This window comes from Rhinolophus ferrumequinum, chromosome 12 (genome assembly GCF_004115265.2).
Source record: "Rhinolophus ferrumequinum isolate MPI-CBG mRhiFer1 chromosome 12, mRhiFer1_v1.p, whole genome shotgun sequence".
NCBI classification, from domain to species: Eukaryota; Metazoa; Chordata; class Mammalia; order Chiroptera; family Rhinolophidae; genus Rhinolophus; species Rhinolophus ferrumequinum.
In genome coordinates, this window is record NC_046295.1 from 77,194,511 (window position 1) to 77,216,347 (window position 21,837).

The 21,837-nt window shown below is 49.6% G+C and overlaps 1 protein-coding gene and 1 long non-coding RNA gene across 2 annotated transcripts; one reads left to right on the forward strand and one right to left on the reverse strand.

Annotated features, from left to right (window-relative positions):
• The first annotated feature begins 4,250 nt into the window (after nt 1-4,250).
• LOC117031945 (uncharacterized) lies at nt 4,251-12,256 on the forward strand. Its single transcript, XR_004424647.1, has 3 exons — nt 4,251-4,482; nt 10,057-10,200; nt 11,873-12,256. It is a non-coding gene; the product is annotated as an uncharacterized LOC117031945 (long non-coding RNA).
• Nucleotides 12,257-12,384: 128 nt separating this feature from the next.
• Nucleotides 12,385-21,643, reverse strand: TRUB2 (TruB pseudouridine synthase family member 2). The gene is made up of 8 exons (XM_033122956.1): nt 21,501-21,643; nt 20,998-21,129; nt 19,569-19,643; nt 18,430-18,491; nt 17,260-17,341; nt 15,519-15,591; nt 14,939-15,075; nt 12,385-14,180 (listed from the first exon to the last, which is right to left on the reverse strand). The coding sequence occupies exons 1-8, from the start codon at nt 21,607-21,609 to the stop codon at nt 13,849-13,851; spliced, it is 1,002 nt and encodes a 333-aa protein (XP_032978847.1). The 5' UTR covers nt 21,610-21,643; the 3' UTR covers nt 12,385-13,848.
• Nucleotides 21,644-21,837: the final 194 nt, after the last annotated feature.

Sequence of the window (21,837 nt, forward strand, 5' to 3'; positions counted from 1 at the left end):
CCCATTTTGCAGATAAGGAAACTGAGGCTCAGAGAGTAGAAGCAACTTGTCAAAGTCACACAGTGGCAGAGCTGGGACAAGAGCCCAGGCTTATTGGCTCCTGACCCCAGACTTCTAACCTGGACCCCACTCCGTGAGGCCTTGCACTGGCCTCAACAGACCAAGTACCCTCTAAGGACAAGACTGTCAGATTCATCTCGAACGATGCCCTTCCCACCTGCACCTCACGCATACTCAGTACTTGCCTAATTGAATGTGGCCCTGATCCTGTTCCCTTAGGTCTTGGGTGACAGCTAGCAATCTAGCTGGAGATAGAGCCAGGACTAGAATGGACTCCTGAGATTCTTAACGTCTTAGGCCACACAGGTGTCACCTCACCTGATGCACTCCCCTCTCAACTTTTGGGCCACATCATTTTACAGTCGAGGAGGAAGAAGAGAGGTAAGTGGCCAGGCTCAGAAGGGTGGGAACTCCAGGAGAAGTGACCCCCTTCTTTGGGTTTCCTCCGCCTCACCCCATTTTCTCCACATGGACAGTTGGCTTGCCTTGCCTCTTCCCACACAGAGGCAATGCCAGGAACTGGGGAACCATGGTCTCTGGGTCTCTGCCACACGGGGCTCACCTGCCAGCAGGAAGTAAGGGAACTAAGAAACCAGTACAATGCAGTTCGATCAAAGGCTGTTACAGGAGCCCCTCTGAGTGGCACCTAACCAACTTGGGACATTGGGGAAACTTCTCAGGAGAAGAGACATCGATGCCTGCGCTGTGGAAGGAGTCAGCCAGGCAAGGATGTGGGAGAGTGTTCCAGGAGGGGCGATGGCATTTGCAAAGGTCCAGAGGCAGATAACTTATTGGGCCCCAGGATGCTAAGGGACTCAGTCTGCTTGGAGAGTGATTGGGAATAGAACCCTTCCCAAACACAATCGTAACCCAACTCTGAATTTTGGACCAATCTTTTTTATGGGGGGGATGGGTACAGTTTTTATTTTCTACAACTCACATGTTTTATGATTTAACTCTTATGAGTTAAAAAAAAAATCCAATGAAGATATTCAATCAAATACAGACACTAAAGGCAGACACGTAGGAAAAAAAATACCAAAGGGAATGCACCAAAATAATAGTAATGTTTATTTAAGATGGTAGGGTCATTGGCGGTTTTTCTTTTGTTCCCACAGTTCTATACAGCACACAATGTTGTTATACGTGTCCAGCAGTTGTACAAGCCCCGTCTCCACACCCCCACCACGGCACCACTTAACTTGTTTTACTTCTCAAAGTAGCTAGTTCAGGGGCCGGCCCGGTGGCTCAGGCGGTTAGAGCTCCATGCTCCTAACTCCGAAGGCTGCCTGTTCGATTCCCACATGGGCCAGTGGGCTCTCAACCACAAGGTTGCCAGTTCAACTCCCGCAAGGGATGGTGGGCTATGCCCCCTGCAACTAGCAACGGCAACTGGACCTGGAACTGAGCTGTGCCCGACGCAGCTAGGACTGAAAGGACAACAACTTGAAGCTGAACGGCACCCTCCACAACTAAGATTAAAAAAAAAAAAGGACAACAACTTGACTTGGAAAACAGGCCTGGAAGTACACACTGTTCCCCAATAAAGTCCTGTTCCCCTTCCCCAATAAAAAATCTTTAAAAAAAAAAAAAAGTAGCTAGTTCATTCTGACCTTCCCGTAACTAATGCTTGCTTTCTCCCATTTTCTTTATTTCTCCCACTCCTTTTTGGTATCTAACATCAAATTTTATAGCAAGATATTTTTCCCCCTTTTCCTTAACTCTATACTACTTATTTTGCTTACCTCTGACCTTATCCTCAACCCTAATTTCACATGTTACTGGAAAGCAAGGACACTTGTCACTTGTTCTCTAAGCCCCTTGTTGTTGTTTTTTACAAATTAGAGATAACCTAGAGTCCTAAGTCCGCTCTATAATTGCTTTCTGGCAGTCACCCTGAGTTACATTTCTTCTGGAAGGCACTAGAGTCGAGTCCAGGCTCTCAAGTTGAGAATTAATACCCTGCCAGTGCTCCAAAGACTTTTGCATTTGGGGGCAATTTGAAGGCACTAAATAATTGAGGACACTTGGAAGGAAAGCGTCATCTGGGTTCACTGTGCGAAGTCCCCTCTCCCAGGTGTCATAGCGGGCGGTGGCCTCAAGGGGGCAGTGTCTGCTCAGAGATTCACCCAACCATCGGGAAGCTACCCCTGGTAGGGCCTACTGGGAAGGTCCAGGCCTGCCACGCCACTGGCCAGCTGCAAACTAGGAGTGCCCCACACAGGAGAGGGGGTTCGCTCTGGCAGCACCCCTCCCAGGAATCTGAAGTGACCCCCCCAATGGCAGTCAGGAGCCAAGCGATTGGGAGATGTGGATAGTGACATGTGCCATTTCTCAGGGCCTGCCCAATGGTGCTGGAAAACAGGCAGCCCAGGGTAACTGACATGGCGAGAACATGAACATAGCTTGATCACATCCAGGTAGATGTTACCTAAAACTATTATCACCTGGCACATGTGGGAGTTCACATCACTAACGCCATACAGCCAGCTTTCTCATCCCTGGGGACCGAAAGGGGTCACTTCTGGGCAGCCTGACCTCGTGGAGTCAGTGTCACCTAATAGCACCCCATTTAACTTCGTGCAAAAGAAGGGGACACGTCAGGAAGGGAAAGAGAGGAGGGAGGCCAGGTCAGGGGCCCAGTTACAGTCGAGGTTTCCCACAGAAGAGGTTGCTGGTAGTAGTCAACATTACAAAAGACTGTGGGTCAGTGTGCTGGGTGGAGTGACTTGCTCAAGCTTGGATCGGGGTGCAAACTCCAGATCCTGGCTGACAAGGTGCTGTCCTGCCTCCTCAGCAGACATTCAGCCTCTCTTGAGTCTCGTCCCCAAGGTTACGCACTGCCAAAAGGAGTCAGAACTTGAATCCAGAACTCACTGAGCCCTTACGCCCAAGATCTTAACCATAAATCTCTGCTGTGCTTCTTACCAGTCATATCTGCCCAAGGCCCTGACCTAGTGGCCAGGCCGGTGGCCAGAAATGAGCAGCCTCGGCCTTGGCCTTGGGCTTGACCTTGGCCCCTCTCTGCTAATTCCTCTGAGTAGGAGGCTCTGCTCTCTTCTCAGTGAGCTTCTCATTCCCAACCTCAGGAACTCTGAACAGGAGCAGATCCTCTCCTGACCTTTAGCTCCCTCGGCTTCTGGTGTTCATCCCAGAATCCCAAAGGATCTCAGCTGGAATAACAATCATAGCAGCTAACATGCTGAGCGCATGCTCTGTGCCAGGCCGCAAAGCCTAGCGCTCAAATGTGACTGTTGCATGTTTTCCGAACGGCAGCCCTAAGAGGTATACAGTGATTCCCATTCTCCAGATGAAACACATGAAGCTCAGAGAGGTTAAGCCCCTTTCCCAAGGAAACACAGCTAAGTAGCAGACTCAGAGATTGAAGGTTCCAGAGACATGCTCTTTAAGGATCTGGTAATAATTTCCAAACCTCTGAGTATCACAATTATCTGAGCGTGCTTTAAAAGTAAAGATTTGGGTCCCTAACCCATCCCTAGGGATTTTGATTTTGCAGGCCTGGGGCAGGCCTGTATTTTTTTTAATGAGCAGCCCAGGTGTTGTCGGAATCTGGCCTCTCCAGTGAATGTTCCTTAATGATTGACAGCTTTAAATACCAGTAATAACGTCTGATCAAATCCTGCCTCCAAACCAGCTATCTTTAAACCCATCTCTAGAGCCACCGGCCCCTAAGAGCCACCTCTAGATCAAACCCTGGTGCATTTTCTCTGGCTTCTCCCCAGAGCTCTCTCACAGGCCCAGGCATTTGTCAGCTCCGTTCCTGGGCTAGAGCTGACCTGCTGCTCCACCTCCACCCTGGCACCAGCAGACCTGCCCAGCTGGTTTGCCAGGGAACAGCTCGCCCTATTTTGCCATCTTAGTGCTCTTTTCGATTCTGATTTAGTAGTGCCTCAGACAGTGCCTGTATGGCTTGGGGATGCGGACCATGTGGAGCAAAGTTCTGGGCAAGGAGTCACTTTGAGCGCAGGCTCCTGTGTGTAGACACAAGGAGGCTGGAAGGCTCCCGGGACAGCCTCACCACCCCACCAATCACACTGGGCCGCCCACCTGATGCTTGTCTCTTAGTCAACTTCCACCACCCCCAGCAGTATCCTGAGGGAGTGTCACCAGACAGGAACGTCACCATGTGACTAATGTGGGTCCCGCCTGTATTCCAGCCCATCTCCAGATGAGTCCCACGCCTCCTGCTAAGGTGCTCAAAGGAGAGACAACAGGATATGGCAGAGGAAATCAAGATGCTGATGGTGCTCTAGGTACAGGGTGTGTGAGGGTGTGTGTGTGTGTTATCTTGTGGCCACACAGAGAAAGCTCAGCAGGACAGCAGGATGTGCCCTGTGTAGACCGATGCAGGAGGCTGGACTGGCGGCTCCACCTCACCAGACCTGTTTCTTCATCTATAAAGTAGGTAAAATAATACCCACTGTGGCCACTTCACAAGTGATCACAGATATAAAGGCTGATTTAATGATTGTAAAGATAGAGGCAAATGTCAGTTCATTTTATGATGATACACTTGTGAGTTCTAAGCATATTCCTGGTCCCTGGGGGAATGCAATGTCCTGATAGCTTAAAGTGGGACCTTAATGAGCCAACATCCTGGGTGCAGTGGGGTCTGGGAAGGGGTAAGGAGAGGGGAGCTGTGAAGGAATAAAAGAGGGGGCACTTAGGAGAGGGGGGAGAGGGCAGTGGGTTGGGAGCATATGAAGAGAAAATTCTTACCGTGAAAGCTGCAGATATCTGGGCATTGATATTCATTCATTCATTCGTCCATTCATTCAACAAGTATTTTTCCTTGTGGAGATTACATTCTAAGGTGGGGGAGGCAGACAATAAAGCAAATAAAAAAGAAATCCTTCTTTAGATGGTGATGAGTGCAGGGGGGAATAAGTCAGGGAAAAAGGATAGAACCTGACGCTTACTAAACTTGGGTCTCTCTTCTACCCCAATATATATTTACTGAAATCAAATTGAGGTCCTGGGCCCAGGAAGGGGCCTACTCTGAGACAGTTTTTATCAGAGGAGTGGAGACCTACAGGAGTGGGGGGGGGGCCTGTGAATACTTGGGGGGACCGGCAGGAGGAGGCAGGAGCATTTGAGGAACAGTGTAGAAACCAACATGGACTCAACGGGCGATCAAAGAGGAGAACAGGGAAAAGAGAGGAAATAGGGCAGATTTGGGGGCCTTTCAAGCCACTGAAAGGACTCTGGCTTCTATTCTAGACAAGACGGGAAGGACTTTGAGCAGAAAATGAACGAGATCAGACTTGCAATTTTACAGAATGCCTCTGTCCACCTGGTGGGGGCGATGCAAGGGTGGACGCAGGTAGATGGTAAGAGGTGGTCGGAATCTGGAAACAACAGTATTTGAAGGTAGAGCCAGTAGGATTTGCTAATGGAAAAAGGTCTGCTAGGATTTGGGCCTGAGCACCTGGAAGGGTGGAGTTGTGATTTACTGGAATGAGGAAGTCTGTGGGTTCTGTTAGGTTTGAGACGCCAACTCAATGTGGAAGTGAAAATGTTAAGCAATAGGCATTTGGGGATGGAGTTCATGGCATAGGTAGGTGAGACGTATAAATGTAGGCACCAGCAGTATAACATATCGATGGTACTGACAGCCAGGTGATTTCCGACTGAGATCACCGAGGAGTGGGTGTGGACTGAAAAAAGGACCAGAATGGAATCTGTGGGCACCAGTGAGGAGAGCTGGGGGAGGAGGAGGATCCAGCAAAGGAAACTGAGAAGGAACGAAAAGACCCAGTGGAAGGCTCCCGAAACTGTTCCAGGGGGAGGCAGAGACCAGCTGTGTCACTTGCAGCTTAGAAGGAGCCGATGGATGTCTCGAGGTCTTTGCTGATCTTGGCGAGAGGCGTTCCTGGAGAGCAGTGGAGAGTGAACCTCTGATTAGAGTGAGTTCCGGGGAGCATGCAATGAGAAGTGGGGACAGCGACTAGAGATGGCCTTTCCAGGAGTTTTTCTCTTATAGGAGGCAGAGAAACAGTACCTGGAGAGATGTGAGGCCAAGAGTTCAGGTTTGTTTTTCTGCTTGGGACTTCTTTAGGGTAAAATATATATTAAATATACATAAAATGTATCACTTTTACCATTTTTAAGGGTACAATTCAGTACCATTAGTACATTCACGTTGTTGTACAACTATCACCACCATCCATCTCTATAGCTCTTTTCATTTTGCAAAACCCAACCTGTCTCCATCAGATACTAACTCCACACTCTCCAGCCCTTGGACCCGGATGCAGGGAGGAGGGGAAGTGGTGAAGCGAGTCCCTTTCCAATTGTTTCTAGTTTCTCAGTGAAGTAGGAGGCAACAGTATATATCAAAGAAAGAAGCTCTCTCTAGCTTTATTCATAATCACTAAAAACCTCAAGAAGTCCTCCAACTAGTGACAGAGTAAACAAACAGTGATACCTCCATGCCATGGAATACTACACAGTAATAAAATGGAACGGACTCCTGATGTAGCCAACATGGGAATCTCAGATGCATGATGCTGAAAGAAGCCAGACTCCAAAGTTTATACACTGTCTGATTCCACTTGTAGGACATTCTGGAGTAGACAAAGTTACAGGAACAGAAACTAGACCAGGACTTGCCAGGGACTGGGCGGGGGAGGGGTCGACCGCAAAGCAGAAAACTTGAGGGACTTTGTGGCGTGATGGACCTGTCTGCCACCTGACGGTGGTTGTGGTCAGGTAGCTAACTGCAGGCACTTGTCTAGAACGGTGCACCAAAACATGTGAAGTTGAAAATCGTATTTAAAAGAGAATAGAGATCACTACTTTTTCAAAAACTTCTCTCTGCTTCTATTCCTGGTACCTACTATCACTACATGGCAAAGGTGGGTAACCATGAAGCTAATGACATTCAAGCTTCATTCTTTGTCTTAGAGGGCCCCCAAATTGTACAAGCTTCAGGCCTCACTCCCTGGGGACTGCCCCCCCCGGAATGGATGCCAATGGTTTCTCCTCCCTGGGCCCCCATGGGAGCCCTGTCTCCATCCTTGGCCCACTCTGAGCCAGCCACACCACCTCAGGGCCTGGTATGCGGTCCTCTGCCTAGAAAGCTCTCCCTCTGGATGTCTGCACAGGTGGTCCTCTGGCATCCAGGTCCCAGCTTAGCTGTCACCATCTCAGAGAGCCCCTCCTGGATGCCTAGACTCTACTTCACTCATCTTCCTTGAGTTCCTTCCAAAGGCACATCTCTCCCATTATTTTCTGTCTTTTTTTTTTTCTAATTTTTTTCCTGCCTTTTCTTCTTTTCCTCCCACTATTTTCTTGTCTGCTCCTTCCACCATCCAAGCTCCCTGAGTCCAAGGACCTGTCTGTCCTTCCACACTGTGGATAGAAAAAGGGGTTCTATGGAAAGTGATCTCACAGAGTGAGTGATCTGATCATCCATTCCTAACTGGCAGGTCCTGGTGGGAGTTCACGCCCCAGACAGATAACTTTTTTAGTAAAACGTTTATCGTTGCCTCAAGCCAGCTCTGTCCGCTGTTTCTGTGCCTCTAGGTGAACACCCCTTTGAAATGCCTCTTTTCAGACACTCCTAAGATGCAACCACATTCAAGAGAGAAAATCATCTTAACTATCCTATCCCGTAATGCAACCCCCTTTCCCCCCACCCCGCTTTCTCCCATCTCCACGGTAATCTTCCTTAGGTATCCTCCTTAATTTCAAAAGCATAACAAAACCGCAAAACTTTTGTTTTTCCAGAGTGTATGAGATCTTGCTCCCCGGCATATGTCGTCAGTTTGGCTCAAATAAACTCATAAACATTCTCTACAGGTTTGGATGTTTCTTATGTTGACAACACCCAGTTCCCAATGCCAGAGGAGTAGCTGGCCTGCAGAAGTACATGATTACTACATGGAGTGGGGGGACAGACTTAGGGAAGGACCAAGTGGGTGTCATTTTAATTCCATTTTACAGATAGGTGGTCTGGTCTGTAAAAAAAAAATAATATAAATGGAGCCACTTTGAAATGGAGTCTGAGCTGCCATATCAGAACTGCCTTGCCAGTCTTACTCCCCAAATCTTTGGAATGCTAAAACAGGGCAAATTAACCTTTGGACTGGGCCGAAAGCAACATTATGTCCCAAACAACTGTTTGCAAAGATAACTTAGAAAGCAGATACTATCAGGACTACCAGACTAAAAATCAAAAACATTCTTTAGAATTAGCATCACTATGTTAGCTTATCTGTACATATAGAAATTCCTTCCTTTTATTGATGTAATTGTTCCCCTTCCCTTTTTCATAAATACCCCTTGCCTTCTATTTTTTTCTCCTTTGCCTTCTAATCAGAACACTGGGTTTCTGCCGGAATCAGTGCTTCCCGATTAGCTGTTCTTCTTGATCTCAAATAAATGCTGTTCCCTCTCACTTGGACCTGTTTTTTTTAGGTTAACATGTCTCACAGAGGTCAAATCATCCAGTGCCAGTCAGGGTTCACGAACAGGCCCTTCTGCCACCAAAGCCCAGCTCAATGAGCAGCCAAGGAGGGGCCGCACCCCTCCTCCCCAGCGAACCCCAGGGCCCATGTTACTGGCACGCAACTGGCAAATGTGGAGGCCTGTGGGTTTGTTGAAGTTGCTGGTGTCCTTGAGAGCATGTTTTGTGCACAGCAAGAATTTTTCACACTTTCTTTGTCTTTAAAAACCGTCTACTTATTGAAATAATCAACCCAATAATTTGACTTAAAATTTAAAGCTCAACTTACAAATCTCATGTTGCTTAAAACATTTGGCACAATTAAGCAATCATTTTTCATTTCTAGCCTTTTCAGGGTTAGACACCTACTAAGGAAAACATTTTCCCATTCCAAGGGATTTGGGGTGGTTTTCCCAGCAGACTGAGGCGGCATATCGAATGTTTGGCCATGACTCAGGGGTCCTCCTGCCCCCCTCAATCCTGAGACCATGACAGGCCACTCTGACCGCTCATTTATAATTTCTGTGTCAGTAAGGACTCCAAGTGAGGTGGTATGATTGCCTGTGTATGCTGGGTTCCAGGTAACTAATTTTTTTCCAATTAACTGAGATTTGAAAACACCCTCTGCCCCCACCCAGGTTTTTTCACCATTGTATTAAATCCCTCTAATCCAAGTATTGCTTGATTTTATTCTGAATTTTCCACATGCAGAAATATGTATTTCCATATGCTTCCTAACAGAGCCACGACTCTTAGATGAGATTCGATTATACATATCTCCCCCTGACTCAATAGGAAAATCTCACAGGGGACACACCCAGGGCACACATGGGCTGGGCCTAGGTTCAGCCAAGGTCAAGAGAGGGAGGCCATGGTTAAGAGAGATTAAGAGCATGGGCTCTGGAGCCAGACCACCCAATTTAAATCTACCCTTGACAGACTGTGAGGCTCAGGCAAGTATTACCTTCTTGGTGCCTCAGTGTCCCCATCTGTAAAATGGAGATTAAATTCCCTGGGAATTCTGGTGTGAGGGAGGGGCAGTGTTAAGAGTGGGTGGTAGGCAGAAGTCTGGAGGTCCTGAGCAGGAAGAAGGGCTAGCTGCCTTGGGCAGTGCGTGTGGCTTCAGTAAGCACAGGTGGCGCAGGTACTTGCTCATAGCTCAGCCTAGTCACAAGTCAGGGTGATCTTGAGGTAGGGAAGATGGGTCCAAACCCACCTCTGGGGCAGAGATGCAGGAGGCCTGCAGGTGAAACTGACACCTCTAGTAGCTGACACCTGCTCAGAAATCACGGAGGGGCAGGTCCTAGGAAGGCAGATGTTCTCTGCTGGGCAGGATGTCTCTTGTCTCTCCCTTGCAGCTTTCCGCACCCATAAAGTCGGGATAAATCATAATACTTCCATACTAGGATCGTGGGAGCAACTGCGGTGGTGAATGGAAAGCTCTGAGCACAGACTCAGGCATGTCAGAAGCCCTTGATAAATGGCAGCCACTATTACCAATATCACTGTCATCATCTTCCCTTCAGGTTACTCGGCCTGCTGCCCAGCAAACCTGCCCGGGTTCAGGGCTGGTACTGGGCCCTGGGAACAATTTCCAGTGACAGCATCCGTCCAGCCTTTCAGGGAAACAGCGTGGCAGCCAATTTCTACTTTCTCTTGAAGTTATCGGGGTAAGTGCCGGAGGAGAGACCCAAGGAGTGGGGGCCCCTCCAAAGGAGCAAGCACAGAACACACTCGCTTTCAACCCTGTGAGGTTAAACAAAATGCACAGAGGACCGGGGTTCAGATCTTCTGTCCAGGGTCCTGGCCGCACAGTGGATTCTGGGTTACAGGCAATTCTGATGCATGCGGTCCAAGGCCTACTTTGAGGATACAGGACAACTTGCCTCAGGTGTAAAGGCCTCAAGGTGATTCTCATTGTCAGGCAGTCAAGCCAATCAGTGGACAAGCCATCTCCACCTAGGACATGGTTGTCCTGATAAGTCACACACCATTTAAAACTGTACGGGCTGTTCCCTCGGCCTCCAAGGCTTCTTCCTCCAGCTCCCTCCTGGCTCCGTGTCTCTTCTCCTTCAGCTTTTTATTCAAATGACCACTTCTCAGGCAGCCCTATTAAATAAACATTGCCCCCTCCCTGTCTCCCGCTGGTGTGTTTGGCCTGTCTTGTTTACTGGTGTCGTTCCGGTGTGTACAACAGGATCTGACAAACTGTAGGCACTAAGTAAATATTTGTTGAACCCACTGGCTGGAAACCAGACCTTTGGGGAAGCTGCCCCATCTTAGCGGCAACAATCTGCTCCATGGGGAAGAGGTTGGGCCTTCTTCAGAGACAATCTGGTGTGTCTGGCCACTGCCACAGGGTCTGGAGCAAAGAGCACCCATACCCGAGGGACAGACGGGGAGAAATTGCCATGCTCTATTGTTAAGTGAAAGAAGCCAATTGTGACCTGCTGTGTATAATTCTACTTTAATAAATTAACCATTTGGGTTCATTCAACACACCTACACTAAACACATAGGCAGGTCAAAGAAAATTTTGTCTCCTCTCCGCACACAGTACTTCTGACATCCTAATGTGTGGGGTTTTCCACACCAAGCAAATTCTGCAATTCTCGGTGGACGCGGACTGGGTGTCCTATAACTGACTTCTGTCACTAACTGCCCGGAGTTAACACAGATCCCACAGGCCAGAGTTCAGATGCTAATCACAAGTCCCAGGTTGTCACCTGTACTGATGACCGACTGGCTATAAATTGGGAGTTCTCCCGACCTCCTCCTCGTTTGATAATTTGCTTGAACACTTACTTATGTTTACCATTCTATTATAAAGGATACAGCTCAGGAAGAGGCAAATGGAAGAGGTGCATGGGGCAAGGTACGGGGGGAGGGGTACAGAGCTTCCAGGCCCTCTCTGGTGCGCCATCTTCCCAGAACTTAGATGTGTTCACTAACCCAGAAGCTCTCCGAACCCCATTATTTAGGTTTCTGGGCCCCACTCTAGACCTACTGAGTCAGAATCCAAGAGCTCAAGTTAGAATCTGGATTCTCAAAGATGTCTCCAGGTGATTTTTTTTCCCCCAAAAGACTATTTTTTAGAACTTATTTGCAGAAAAACTGAGGTGACAGTACTGAGAAATTCCCACACACTCAGCACCGAGTTTCCCACATTATTATATTCTCAACATCTTACATTAGCATGATACGTTTGTTACAATTAATGAACCAATACTGATATATTATTATTAACTACGGTCCAGGGATTATTTAGGTTTCCTTTACTTTTACGTAGGTCCTTTCTCTGTTTCAGGACCCATACTACATTCAGTTGACTTGTCTCTTTAGGCTCCTCTTGGTCATGGTGGTTTCTCAGCCCTCACTGCTTTTGATGACCTTCACCGTTTTAAGAAGTACTGGTCAGGCGTTTTGGAGGATGCCCCACTACCGGAATCTGTCTGATGTTCTTCTCATAAGATTGGGAGGAAGACCTCAGAGGTCAAGGGCCACTCTCATCACATCCTGTCAGAAGTACATACTAGCAACATGACTTATCACTGTTGATGTTGACCTTGATCACCCGGCTGAGGTCGTTTGTCTGCTTCCCAACTCATTTTTATGCCAGAGAAATAACAGGTGATGGAGAGAAAGGTCTCTGACGACCCTTTAAGGTCATGTTCAAAAGAAAGTAGCCACAGCAATGGGACAGCTCACAAGCAGAGAGCAGGTCTTATGTGCCAGGTAGGCACTGTGACAAGCACCAGACCATGACTTCATTTGCCCCCCCACAGTCCCACAAGGTGGGCAAAATCATTCTTATGTTATGGATGAGGGAGCTGAGCTTTCTTTCTTTTTTTTTTCTCTATACCATATTAGTTGCATCTTTAATCTGCTGTGGTTTTTATGGATAAACTTTCAAATATGACTATTAAAGTAGCAAAAATTGTAAGTTTATATCATATTTTAACTTGCCAGGGACACATATATCAGATCCTCAAATAGTGTTGTTTCACTCAATGTTGTTTCATTGATGAGGAAAAAAACAATCAGTTCCGGGCCAGGGCCACTGTGCGTAGTCTGCTTGTTCTCCCCATGTCCGCGTGGGTTTTCTCCAGGTACACACTCTGGTTTCCCCCCACATTCCAAAGATGTGCCCGTGAGGTGAAGAGGCAGGTCTCGGTTGTCCCCGTCTGAGTGAACGTGGGTATGGGTGTGGGGGAGCTGAGCTTTCGAGGGCCCACAGCCAGAGGCTCACGGAGCCACACCTTCTCAGCGCTGCTCTGAGCTGCGGGCTGCCTGGGAGTGTGGGGTGAGCCATGGGGTGAGCCATGGTGGCAGGGCCTCCCCTCCCAGGTTGGCAGCAGAGACAACAGACAGGTAGTGCTTCTTCCCCTCAGGGCCCAAACCGGAGCCCTAGTCAGAGGCCGACTGGCTCCTTCTGGCACGAGTGTTCCAAGCGGGAAATACCCACATGCCTAGAGGGTATAACCAGGCCAGGAAAAAAAGTACACAAGGGACCAAGGCGTCCAAAGCCTAGAGAAATAAAATCGGCTGGAAAAAAAAGGCTAAAATTTTTTCTTTTGGTAAATTTTCTTGATGGTATCAAAACAGAGCCTTTTAATCCTGTATCTGCCACATATATTTAACCATTCCCTTACTGATGGATGGTAATCACACTTCCCATTTATAACTACTATAGTCAGCTATGAATATCTATGCACCTGTAATTTTCTGTAGCCTACGCTAGAAGATAGATTCCTGAAACTCTAACTGCTGAGTTACAGGGCGGGAGTTTACATTTCGATACATACTACCAAAAGCTTACTTAGTTGTATATTCTTAGCAACTGTATACATTGTCCATTTACTTACATTATCACCAATGCTGGATGTTATAATATCTTTTTATTCCTTTTTTTGAAAGGCAAGGAAAACTCGTCTTATTTTCATCTGTATGTCTTTCATTATTAGAGAGGTTGAGCATAATTTCTGGTTTACTGGACATTTGGATTTCTTTTCACATATATTTATATACATTATGTATATATATACATACACACACACAATTCATGTCATCTTTTTCTTATTTTATAAGAACTATATATTACGGATATTAGTTCATTAAATATATTGCAAATATTTTTATCAGTCTGTCATTCATTTATCGTGTTTTCCTCCACACAGAAGTTTTTTCCTTTTCCGTTGGGTCAAATCTGTTGATCTTTTCTCTTACAGCTCGTTTTATGTCACAAGTAGAAAAGCTTCTCCCACTCTTTGCTCAGTTATCAGTTCCAGCTCATGAACAACTCTTAGCAACTCTTACCTTTATCCACCCACTGCCCCACCTGCCTGACCTTTCAAGGCAGAACTTGGCCCCTCAGAGTCCCGGTGCTGGCCGGAACCAGGGAGCTGCTGGGTACCCAGCCGTGGCCTCAGGCTCTTCTGCAGCTCTGCCGCCACCCGGGGGGCTGCAGCCTGGATGGCATCCTGGATGCTGTGTAGGTCCCACTGGGTCCTCAGGAGGGCATCGTCCAGGGTGAAGAAGCCATCACGCGTACGCCGCACTTGGGAGCAGACAGCAGTGGTCTTCAGCTCCAGGCCGATTTCATGCACCAACCTTCGCAGCTGCTTCTGCGTCTCATGCATGCACTGCACCTCTGCCAGGGACACACCAGGACACATACAGTGGTCAAGGGCATAGTCGCTGGTGTCCACTGAACTAGATGCACACCCCTTGCTACCTCTTGGCTGTGTAATAACCTTAGCAAGACACCTTCGTTCTCCAGGGCTTTGCTATTCAAAGTGCAGCCCAAGGGGCCACCCTGTGGGTGCTACCTGAAAGCTGGTTAGACCTACAGAATCTCAGGCCCCACCCACACCTGCTGAGGCAGACTCTGCCTTGTAAGAAGACCCCCAGTGATGCGTGGGCAGGTTGGTCAAAGCGCTGCTCTAAGACTTGGTTTGCTCATCTGTAAAATGGGTGGTTATGAGGAGTCTAAGGGATAATTGATATAAGGGGCTTAGCATGGGGAGTCTTGGTCAATGCACAAGAAAAGGAGTCTCTGTTTCACACGGTCGACAAAGAAAGGAGTGTGTTGGGGGCCGGGTGGGGGCAGTTGGGGCGGCGAGAGTGCTGTCGATGGCCCACATCAACTTGAAGGCCTGGGCAGCTCTGCAGACGCGCTGCTTGTTAAGGTCTGGCTTCACAGGGCGACTCAGCAGGAGCGAGGACAGCATTTGTCCTGAGTGCTGTGTGCTTGGCCAAGTCCAGCCCAGGACTTGGGAGGAAGCTGGCCCTGCTGCCACGGCCAGCCGAGATCAGGGCTGGGATGTGCTGCCCTCTGCAAGGGCATTCTGCAGGGACCCCCCGACACAGGAGCCCCGTCTCCCTGCTCCAGCTTCCGGGGCGACTTACCTAGGAGGAACTCTGGAGGCGCAAAGTGGAGGCACCGGATGCCGGCGATCAGCATGGGAGACTTGGTCGTGGGCCGGATCAAGCCCGTCACAGCCATCTCATAGGCCTCCTGGGTCTGCAGGTCGACGTTGGAGTACCTGGGGATCAGGAGCGGGCAGAGTCGGGGGGCCGGCGCGGGGTGGGGAGCTGCGCGGACTGCTTACCCCTGGCCCTGCCCACTCCTAAAAGATGCCTCTCCACCTCCCCTGCCCCTGCACGTGCCTTCGCAGCAGCCGTTCTGTCTCCCTTCCAACCCCTAAATGCAGTCTACCCTCCTCTGCACACTCGCCCTGGCTTTCCTCTCCACTAGGTCATACACTCGCTGGGAAGGAGGCTGGCGTCTCTTGCTGCCCTCAGCTTCCCAAGGGCTGGCCCAAGACCCAACGCACAGGAACACTTCCACAGGCTGTGGGAGAAATGAGTGGTTCATGGATTCTGCCCCAGGGCAGGCGGAGCCTACAGGAGCCCTGTGGGCATGTCTTGCTCTCTCAGCACTTCCTTGAGGGCCCCTCTCAGGAGGTGTGGGTCGGGCCCCACTTACAACACCAGGGCCTTCTGATGGGAGCCTTGGATCAGGGCCAGGATTCGGTCCAGCTTCTCTCTGGTCACATGATCTGGAACAGCCAGGGAATGGTTAGCATACAGGTGCCCACTGAGGGTGGGCAACAACAAACTGACAAACTCCCTTCCCTCAAAGCAGCCCTGTCCCTGGAATCTGGAAGGGGTTCCAGAGCATCCTCTGGTCCCAGGATGGGGGTTAAGAGTCCTTTGAGAATCTTCTGAAAGCTCGGACCTCTCTTCTCAGAAAAATACACATGAATTCAGCATTTTGAGGACATTTTTAGGGGGCTCACACACTCCAGGTTAAGTACATCTTCTTCTGGAAATGAGGCTCAAAGATGTAATGTGACTTGCCTAGTATTCTGATCTGGGCTTCCTGAGCCCCACTCTGGGGTTTTCCACGCTAGGAACCCTGGGAGAGAGGGTGTCATCTGCCTAAATGCAGAGACAGGTGGCAAGAAGTAGGAGTGGCTCTGCCTGCTGGTCCCACCAAGTGACCGTGGGGCAGACAGCGGCAAAGCCTGGGGACACTCACAAACTCTGCCGGCAGGCTGATCCTGCAGCCCAGCTGGGGCAGGCAACAACTTCTGGCTCCAAAGGCCAGAGTTCTGGGAGCAGGTGTGGTGACCAAAAGCTTGCCAGCTTGGAAGGGCCTGGGCCTCTCATCCTGTCTTCCTAGCTTCATTCATGCTGTTGTCTTACCTGGAATGCACCTGCCACTGCCTCCTCCCCTCTCATTTATAGCCCAGCTCAAATGCTGCCTCCTCCAGGAAGCCCCTCCTGGAGCATGCTGCTTCTTCCTCCTGGCCCCTGCCACTCTGCACCTGGGTCTCTTTCCCACCATCTAATTTATTTGGTTTTTACATTACATTTTAATTGTGTAATTGATATGTGAATCTTCTTTAAAAAATTCAGTCGGCACCAACAAACATCTCCCCTTCTCCAAATTCTGGCTTCCTCCCTCCCAGAAGTGTCAACTTGGTTGTTGTCTTTAGATGTGTTTGAATGCTGACACACACCTACACATACAAATATATAGTGTTGCCTCGCCATAATTGTAATCTTCTCCAGGAGAGGCAGAGGTGTGTGTCTCTTCTCCTTGCTAGACTGTGAGTTCATTGAGACTGGGGACCCCATCTGATTTACCATAGGCACCCCCAGTGCCTGGAACAAGGTTGGTGCTCAAAAACACCTACCAAATAAGCAAATGCAATCGATCCTATGCAGTAAACCACATAGGGAGAGCGAGAAGTGAAGAATGGGCCATCTGGACATGCACCCCTCCCTTCCTCCTTCCCTCCCTCCCCTATGTAACAAGCACCTCCCACATCCCAGGCCCGGAGCTACGTGTGACCACAGGATGGAAATTACAGTCCCTGCTCTCAATGCTGACAGTCTGGTGGGGAGATGGCTATTAAATCGTCACTAATTATGAGTTCATTACTATTCTGAAAGTCCATCCAGTCCAAGCCTGGAGGCCAGATAAGTTTTCCTGGGGAGCTGACATTTAAGCCAGTTGGGGAGGCAAAGGGGAGCACAGCGCACTCCTGGAAGACAGAATGACATGTCCGAAGGCCCCAACAGCACCCTAAGTTTGGTGCATCTGAGTAACTAAGAGGGAGCCCACGTGGCCCTTGTGGGGGTGAGGAATCGGGGAAAGCAAACGCGGAGGCAGCCACAGCGGCTCCTCCCATGTACCCCGGGCTCCCCCAGGCTCTCACCGTACGTTGTCTTCTCCACCAGCCGCCCGTCCTCACAGAAGTCGTCTGTGGCTTTGCCCAGGAGGCCGCGTACTGTGTAATCCTACGAGGACACGGAGGGTACTGTCCAGACAGTGTCCCTACTCTAAGCCTCAGTGCTGAGGGAGGTGCTAGACTGAGGCTGGGGGTGGGGTCCCTCAGGTCCCCTGGGGAAGGGCCCTGGACTTTTCAATGCAATGAGGACTGGCAGCCTGCAAAGGGTGCTGGCGACTAGACCGTGACCGCGCCATGCCTCCACGCCACTCACTCCAGCCAAACCTGACAATTGATCAAGCTGGGCCCCTCCTAGCATAGCCTGTCAGCTTCTCTCAACCCTCTACGTATGATTGATGTAGCTAACTGCCACAAATCAGAGTAATGACGACGAGATGACAGAGGATGCCAAGAGGGGCACTGACTGAGCATTTACCATGTGCTAGTGACTGCACTAAGTATATTATATGTAGTCACTAAATTAATCTTCAAAGTGACCCTACAGAGGAGGTACTACTACCATTCCCATTTTAGAGATGAGGAAATGGAGGCACACAGATGTTTAGTAATCCACCCAAGGACCATAGCTGGTAGAACAGTAGAAGCTGGTTTTGAACCAAAGCCATTTGGCTCCCCAGTTTGCGCTATTAACCATTAAAAATTCACACCCTCTAACGTGACACCTCTGCATACACTGGTAGTGCCAGACTCCACGGCCCCAGCCTGGACGCAAGCTCCCTGACACCTGGCCAGTGACGCCCACTTCTCAGTCTTGGGGAGAGAATGGAGTGGTGTCATGTTAAAGTTCTAGTGTCGGACAGGCCCAGATTCAAATACCAGCTCTGTCCCTTTTGGGCCGCGTGACCCCAAGCAAGCGACATCCTCTCTCTGAACCTGTTTTCTCCTCTGTAAAATGGGTTCAGCACAGATCCCACTTCACAGGGAAGTTGTGAGGTGTCTACGTACAGTGCTCAGCACAGAGCAGTGAACATGCAATCATGCCAGCAGTCGTTACTACGGATTGCTACAGTCTTCCACAGCTCATGACCATAAAACATGCTTGCTGATGGCCTGGGTGTTTCCGCTTGAATCCTCTCAGCTTCAGAATCCTGCCAGTGACACCCAGGGAAAGGACAGTCCATCCCCAGCCCCCCGTACCTTGGTGAGGTGAGCGTTGTACATGTCGGTGAGGAGACTGCGTCCATGTCCCACGCCGAGCACTGAAAGGCACCCAGCCTGATCTTACACTTGGCTCCCCTTTTCTGTTTCCCTGAGACCCCAGCCCCAGATCCGCCAATAGAGCACTCCCATCTCCAATGCCGCTGAAGCCAGCGAGGGGCCAGGGCGGGCTTCTACAGGGGGCAAGTGAGCTCCTCTGGGTATATGTAAATCAGACTTCTAGGCCCCACACACAATGGTCCCTGACTCATGGTAGGGAGGGGCTTCTGATACACTCAAAAGTAAGAGACCACTGGCCCAGTCACATCAGCAGTGGCTCTGAACATGTCCTTTAACCTCCCTGGGCCTCAGGCTCCACATCAGTAAAATGGGGATAAAAACACTATCTGATTCTCGCGGTGTTGTGAAGACTGAGACAATGCACAGGAAGCGGTCAGCACAAAGGAAGGGCCCCATAAAGGGGCTTTGTGGCCACTCCCTGCTTTTCCCTGCCTCTATTTCTTCCTCTGGCTGAAGGAGAGAATGACCCTCTATTCACTCCTGGAGAGGGAGAACAGGGAGGGGGGCATGAGATCATGTCTGCCTGTGCCCTAGGAAGTGAGACGAGGGGACTGTGACTGTCGCATATGGAGGATGTGGATACTGCCTGACCCTGGGGACACAGATGGCTCATGACTCAGGGCTTTGTGTGTCTAGCTCCAGTGACATCCAGACCCTGGTTAGAGTGGCCAGAGTCACACACTTGGCCACTCCACGCAAGTGATGACCGTTTCCCCTATCTGAACCAGGGGCATCCACTAGCTAGTCATGTGACCCAGGACGAGTCACCTCAGCTGAAGCCTCACTTTCTTCAGCCAGAAAATCATACAATAGCTACCTAATAGGACTGCTGTGGTGAATACATGTGCACAAAGGGCTCCGTACCACATGTCACATTCAGGAATCATTTGATAAAGGTGGGCAATTGTGAATTCCACTCTTCACCAGCTGATCAGACTTGGGGCAGGAATCAGAGGACAGCAGTAGTGGGTAACGGCTGTCAGGGTGGAAGTGGGCTGGGCTCCTAAGAGCTTCCCAATCCTCTATCACTGCACCCCCAGACTCACCACATCACCTACCAAGCACCCCAGACGCCTGGGCATCTAGCCGGTGTCCCACACCAATCTTCAGGCTGGTGAATGCTGGTCCACGTACTGGAAAAGAAACAAATGAGGTCCCTTTCATCAATGAATCCAGACTCCAAGATTCATTGATGGGCTCCAAGATTCATTAGGGCTGCATCATTCCTACCAGGTAGCCTCGTGGAGCCCAAACCAGGATCAGCTTGGACTCCCAGGCTTCCCCACCATGGAATCTGGGGCCTAGAACCATTTCCGCGGTTCCCTGGGCCAGGAGAAAGGGCAACCCAAGACGCCTGTTACTCTGCCTATCACCATTCCCTGAGTGAGACACGCTGAGTGGACTGGGTATGACACCGGCAATCATGATTTTGGGGTTCCCTACCCAGCTCCTGCAGAAGGAGCATTCTGGCCACTCTCTCGGTAAGAAAATGGAGCCTGTGAGCTCCTTAAGGCAGGGCCTGGGTCTGGCTGTTCACTGTCCTACCCCCAGAGCCCAGAACTCACCAGTTGCTCAGAAAATAGCTACTGAAAGAATAAATGACTCATCAAAATACATAAATTAAAATATCTGTAGTCTTTTTGTCTATCAATTATACCTCAAGAAAGCTGTATACACACACACACACACACACACACACACACACACACACGGAATAAATGCAGGAATGAACCAGAAGCATTTACACCTCTGTAAATCAAGAGGAATCCAGGGGGAGGTTATGGGGTGGTTAAGAGCCAAGCTATGTTACTTAATGTCAACAGTGAGTCTCAGTTTTCTCACCTGTGAAATGAGAAGAAGATTCACTTCATAGGATTGTGATGGTGATTGAATGAGATGGTATTTGGGATAAGCTCAACACAACACCTAGTACAATGGAGATCCTCGATACATCTTACTAGTTATTGTTATACCATAGTCACTGAATGTCACTGTTGTAGGGGGTTTAGAAGACCCTCATCAAACCCCTTGGTCCTGCGGACTTCTACCTGAGGGTCTCAATTCCCACCTGGAGTCCCAGGATAGTAAAGGGGTCAGTAAGCTACAGTCCACAGGCCAAATCCTACAGCCTATTTGCATAATGGTCCACAAGTTAATTTCTTTTTCCGTTTCTCAGTTTTTCAAAAAAATCAAGTGAATAATAGTTTGTGACATATACAGTGTCCATAAATAAAGTTTTATTGGAACACAGCTAGGCTTGTTGCCTTACACATCACCTAAGCTGCTTTTGCACTACAATGGCAGAGTTGAACCTGCAAAACCAAAATTGTTTACTATCTGGAAAATTTTCCAATTCCTGGTCAAACTTTATCCCCCTGTGGCCCTTGAAAGGTCTGGGACAGCAGTCTGAGCGCTGAATCGGAAACTGACGCTGGGCAGAGATTTCCTGGGAAGTGACACCCAGGCCCCTGCCTGAATGTGCCTTACCCAGCAGATGGTCTGTGAGGGTGGGCACACTGGTGGCCGTGAGGGTCAGTTCCTTTTCTTCCCTTCCTTCCACGGGGGCCAGCAGGAAGCGAACACGTTGTTCAGGGGCAGGAGGCTTCCCAGCATTGAGACCTGAGCATACACGATAAAGGACATCTTGTCATTTGTGTTCGAACACCTGGAGGAGGACAGGCAGGGAAGTATGGAGATGTAGAAGCCCACGGTGCAGGGAACCGAATAGCCGTAGTTAAGAAACAGACCTGGGTTCAAATCCTGACTCTATTACTTACTAACTGCTTCTAACAACGGACAATTCTGTTTACCCACCCGAAAACAGGGCAAAGTAAGGAATAACAGTGTATAGAACACATGATTAAGAAAGCGCTCTGCCCAGCCGACTAAGTCACATGACTTTTTTGTGTGTGTGTGTGTCTGTAAGGACCAGAAACGGAAATGGACTCCCGGGAGAAAGCGAGCGGAATCGTCAGGCCGGAGGCACTCACCCTTCAGAAGCTGCAGCTCCACGATATCCCGCAGGTGCTTCCATTTTAGCCCCGGGGGTTTGTAAGCCGCGAAGAGCCCATGCAACCGCGCTAGGCCGGCGGACCCCATGCCTGAAGCCGGCGGTCCAGGCTAGCAGCAACGCTGGACGGACGGAAGTGCCGTACGGTCCCTCACCCAAACACTGTCCTTACAAGGGGCGCCGCCATGTTTCTCAGCCGGAAGCGGTTCTCGTCTTAATATCCTCGGGGGGAACGTGCTGCGGCAAATGAAGTAGAGCCCAGCACTGAACCCCAAAGCTAGCGGGCCTTACTTGGAAGTCCTTCCTGGGGGTGAGGT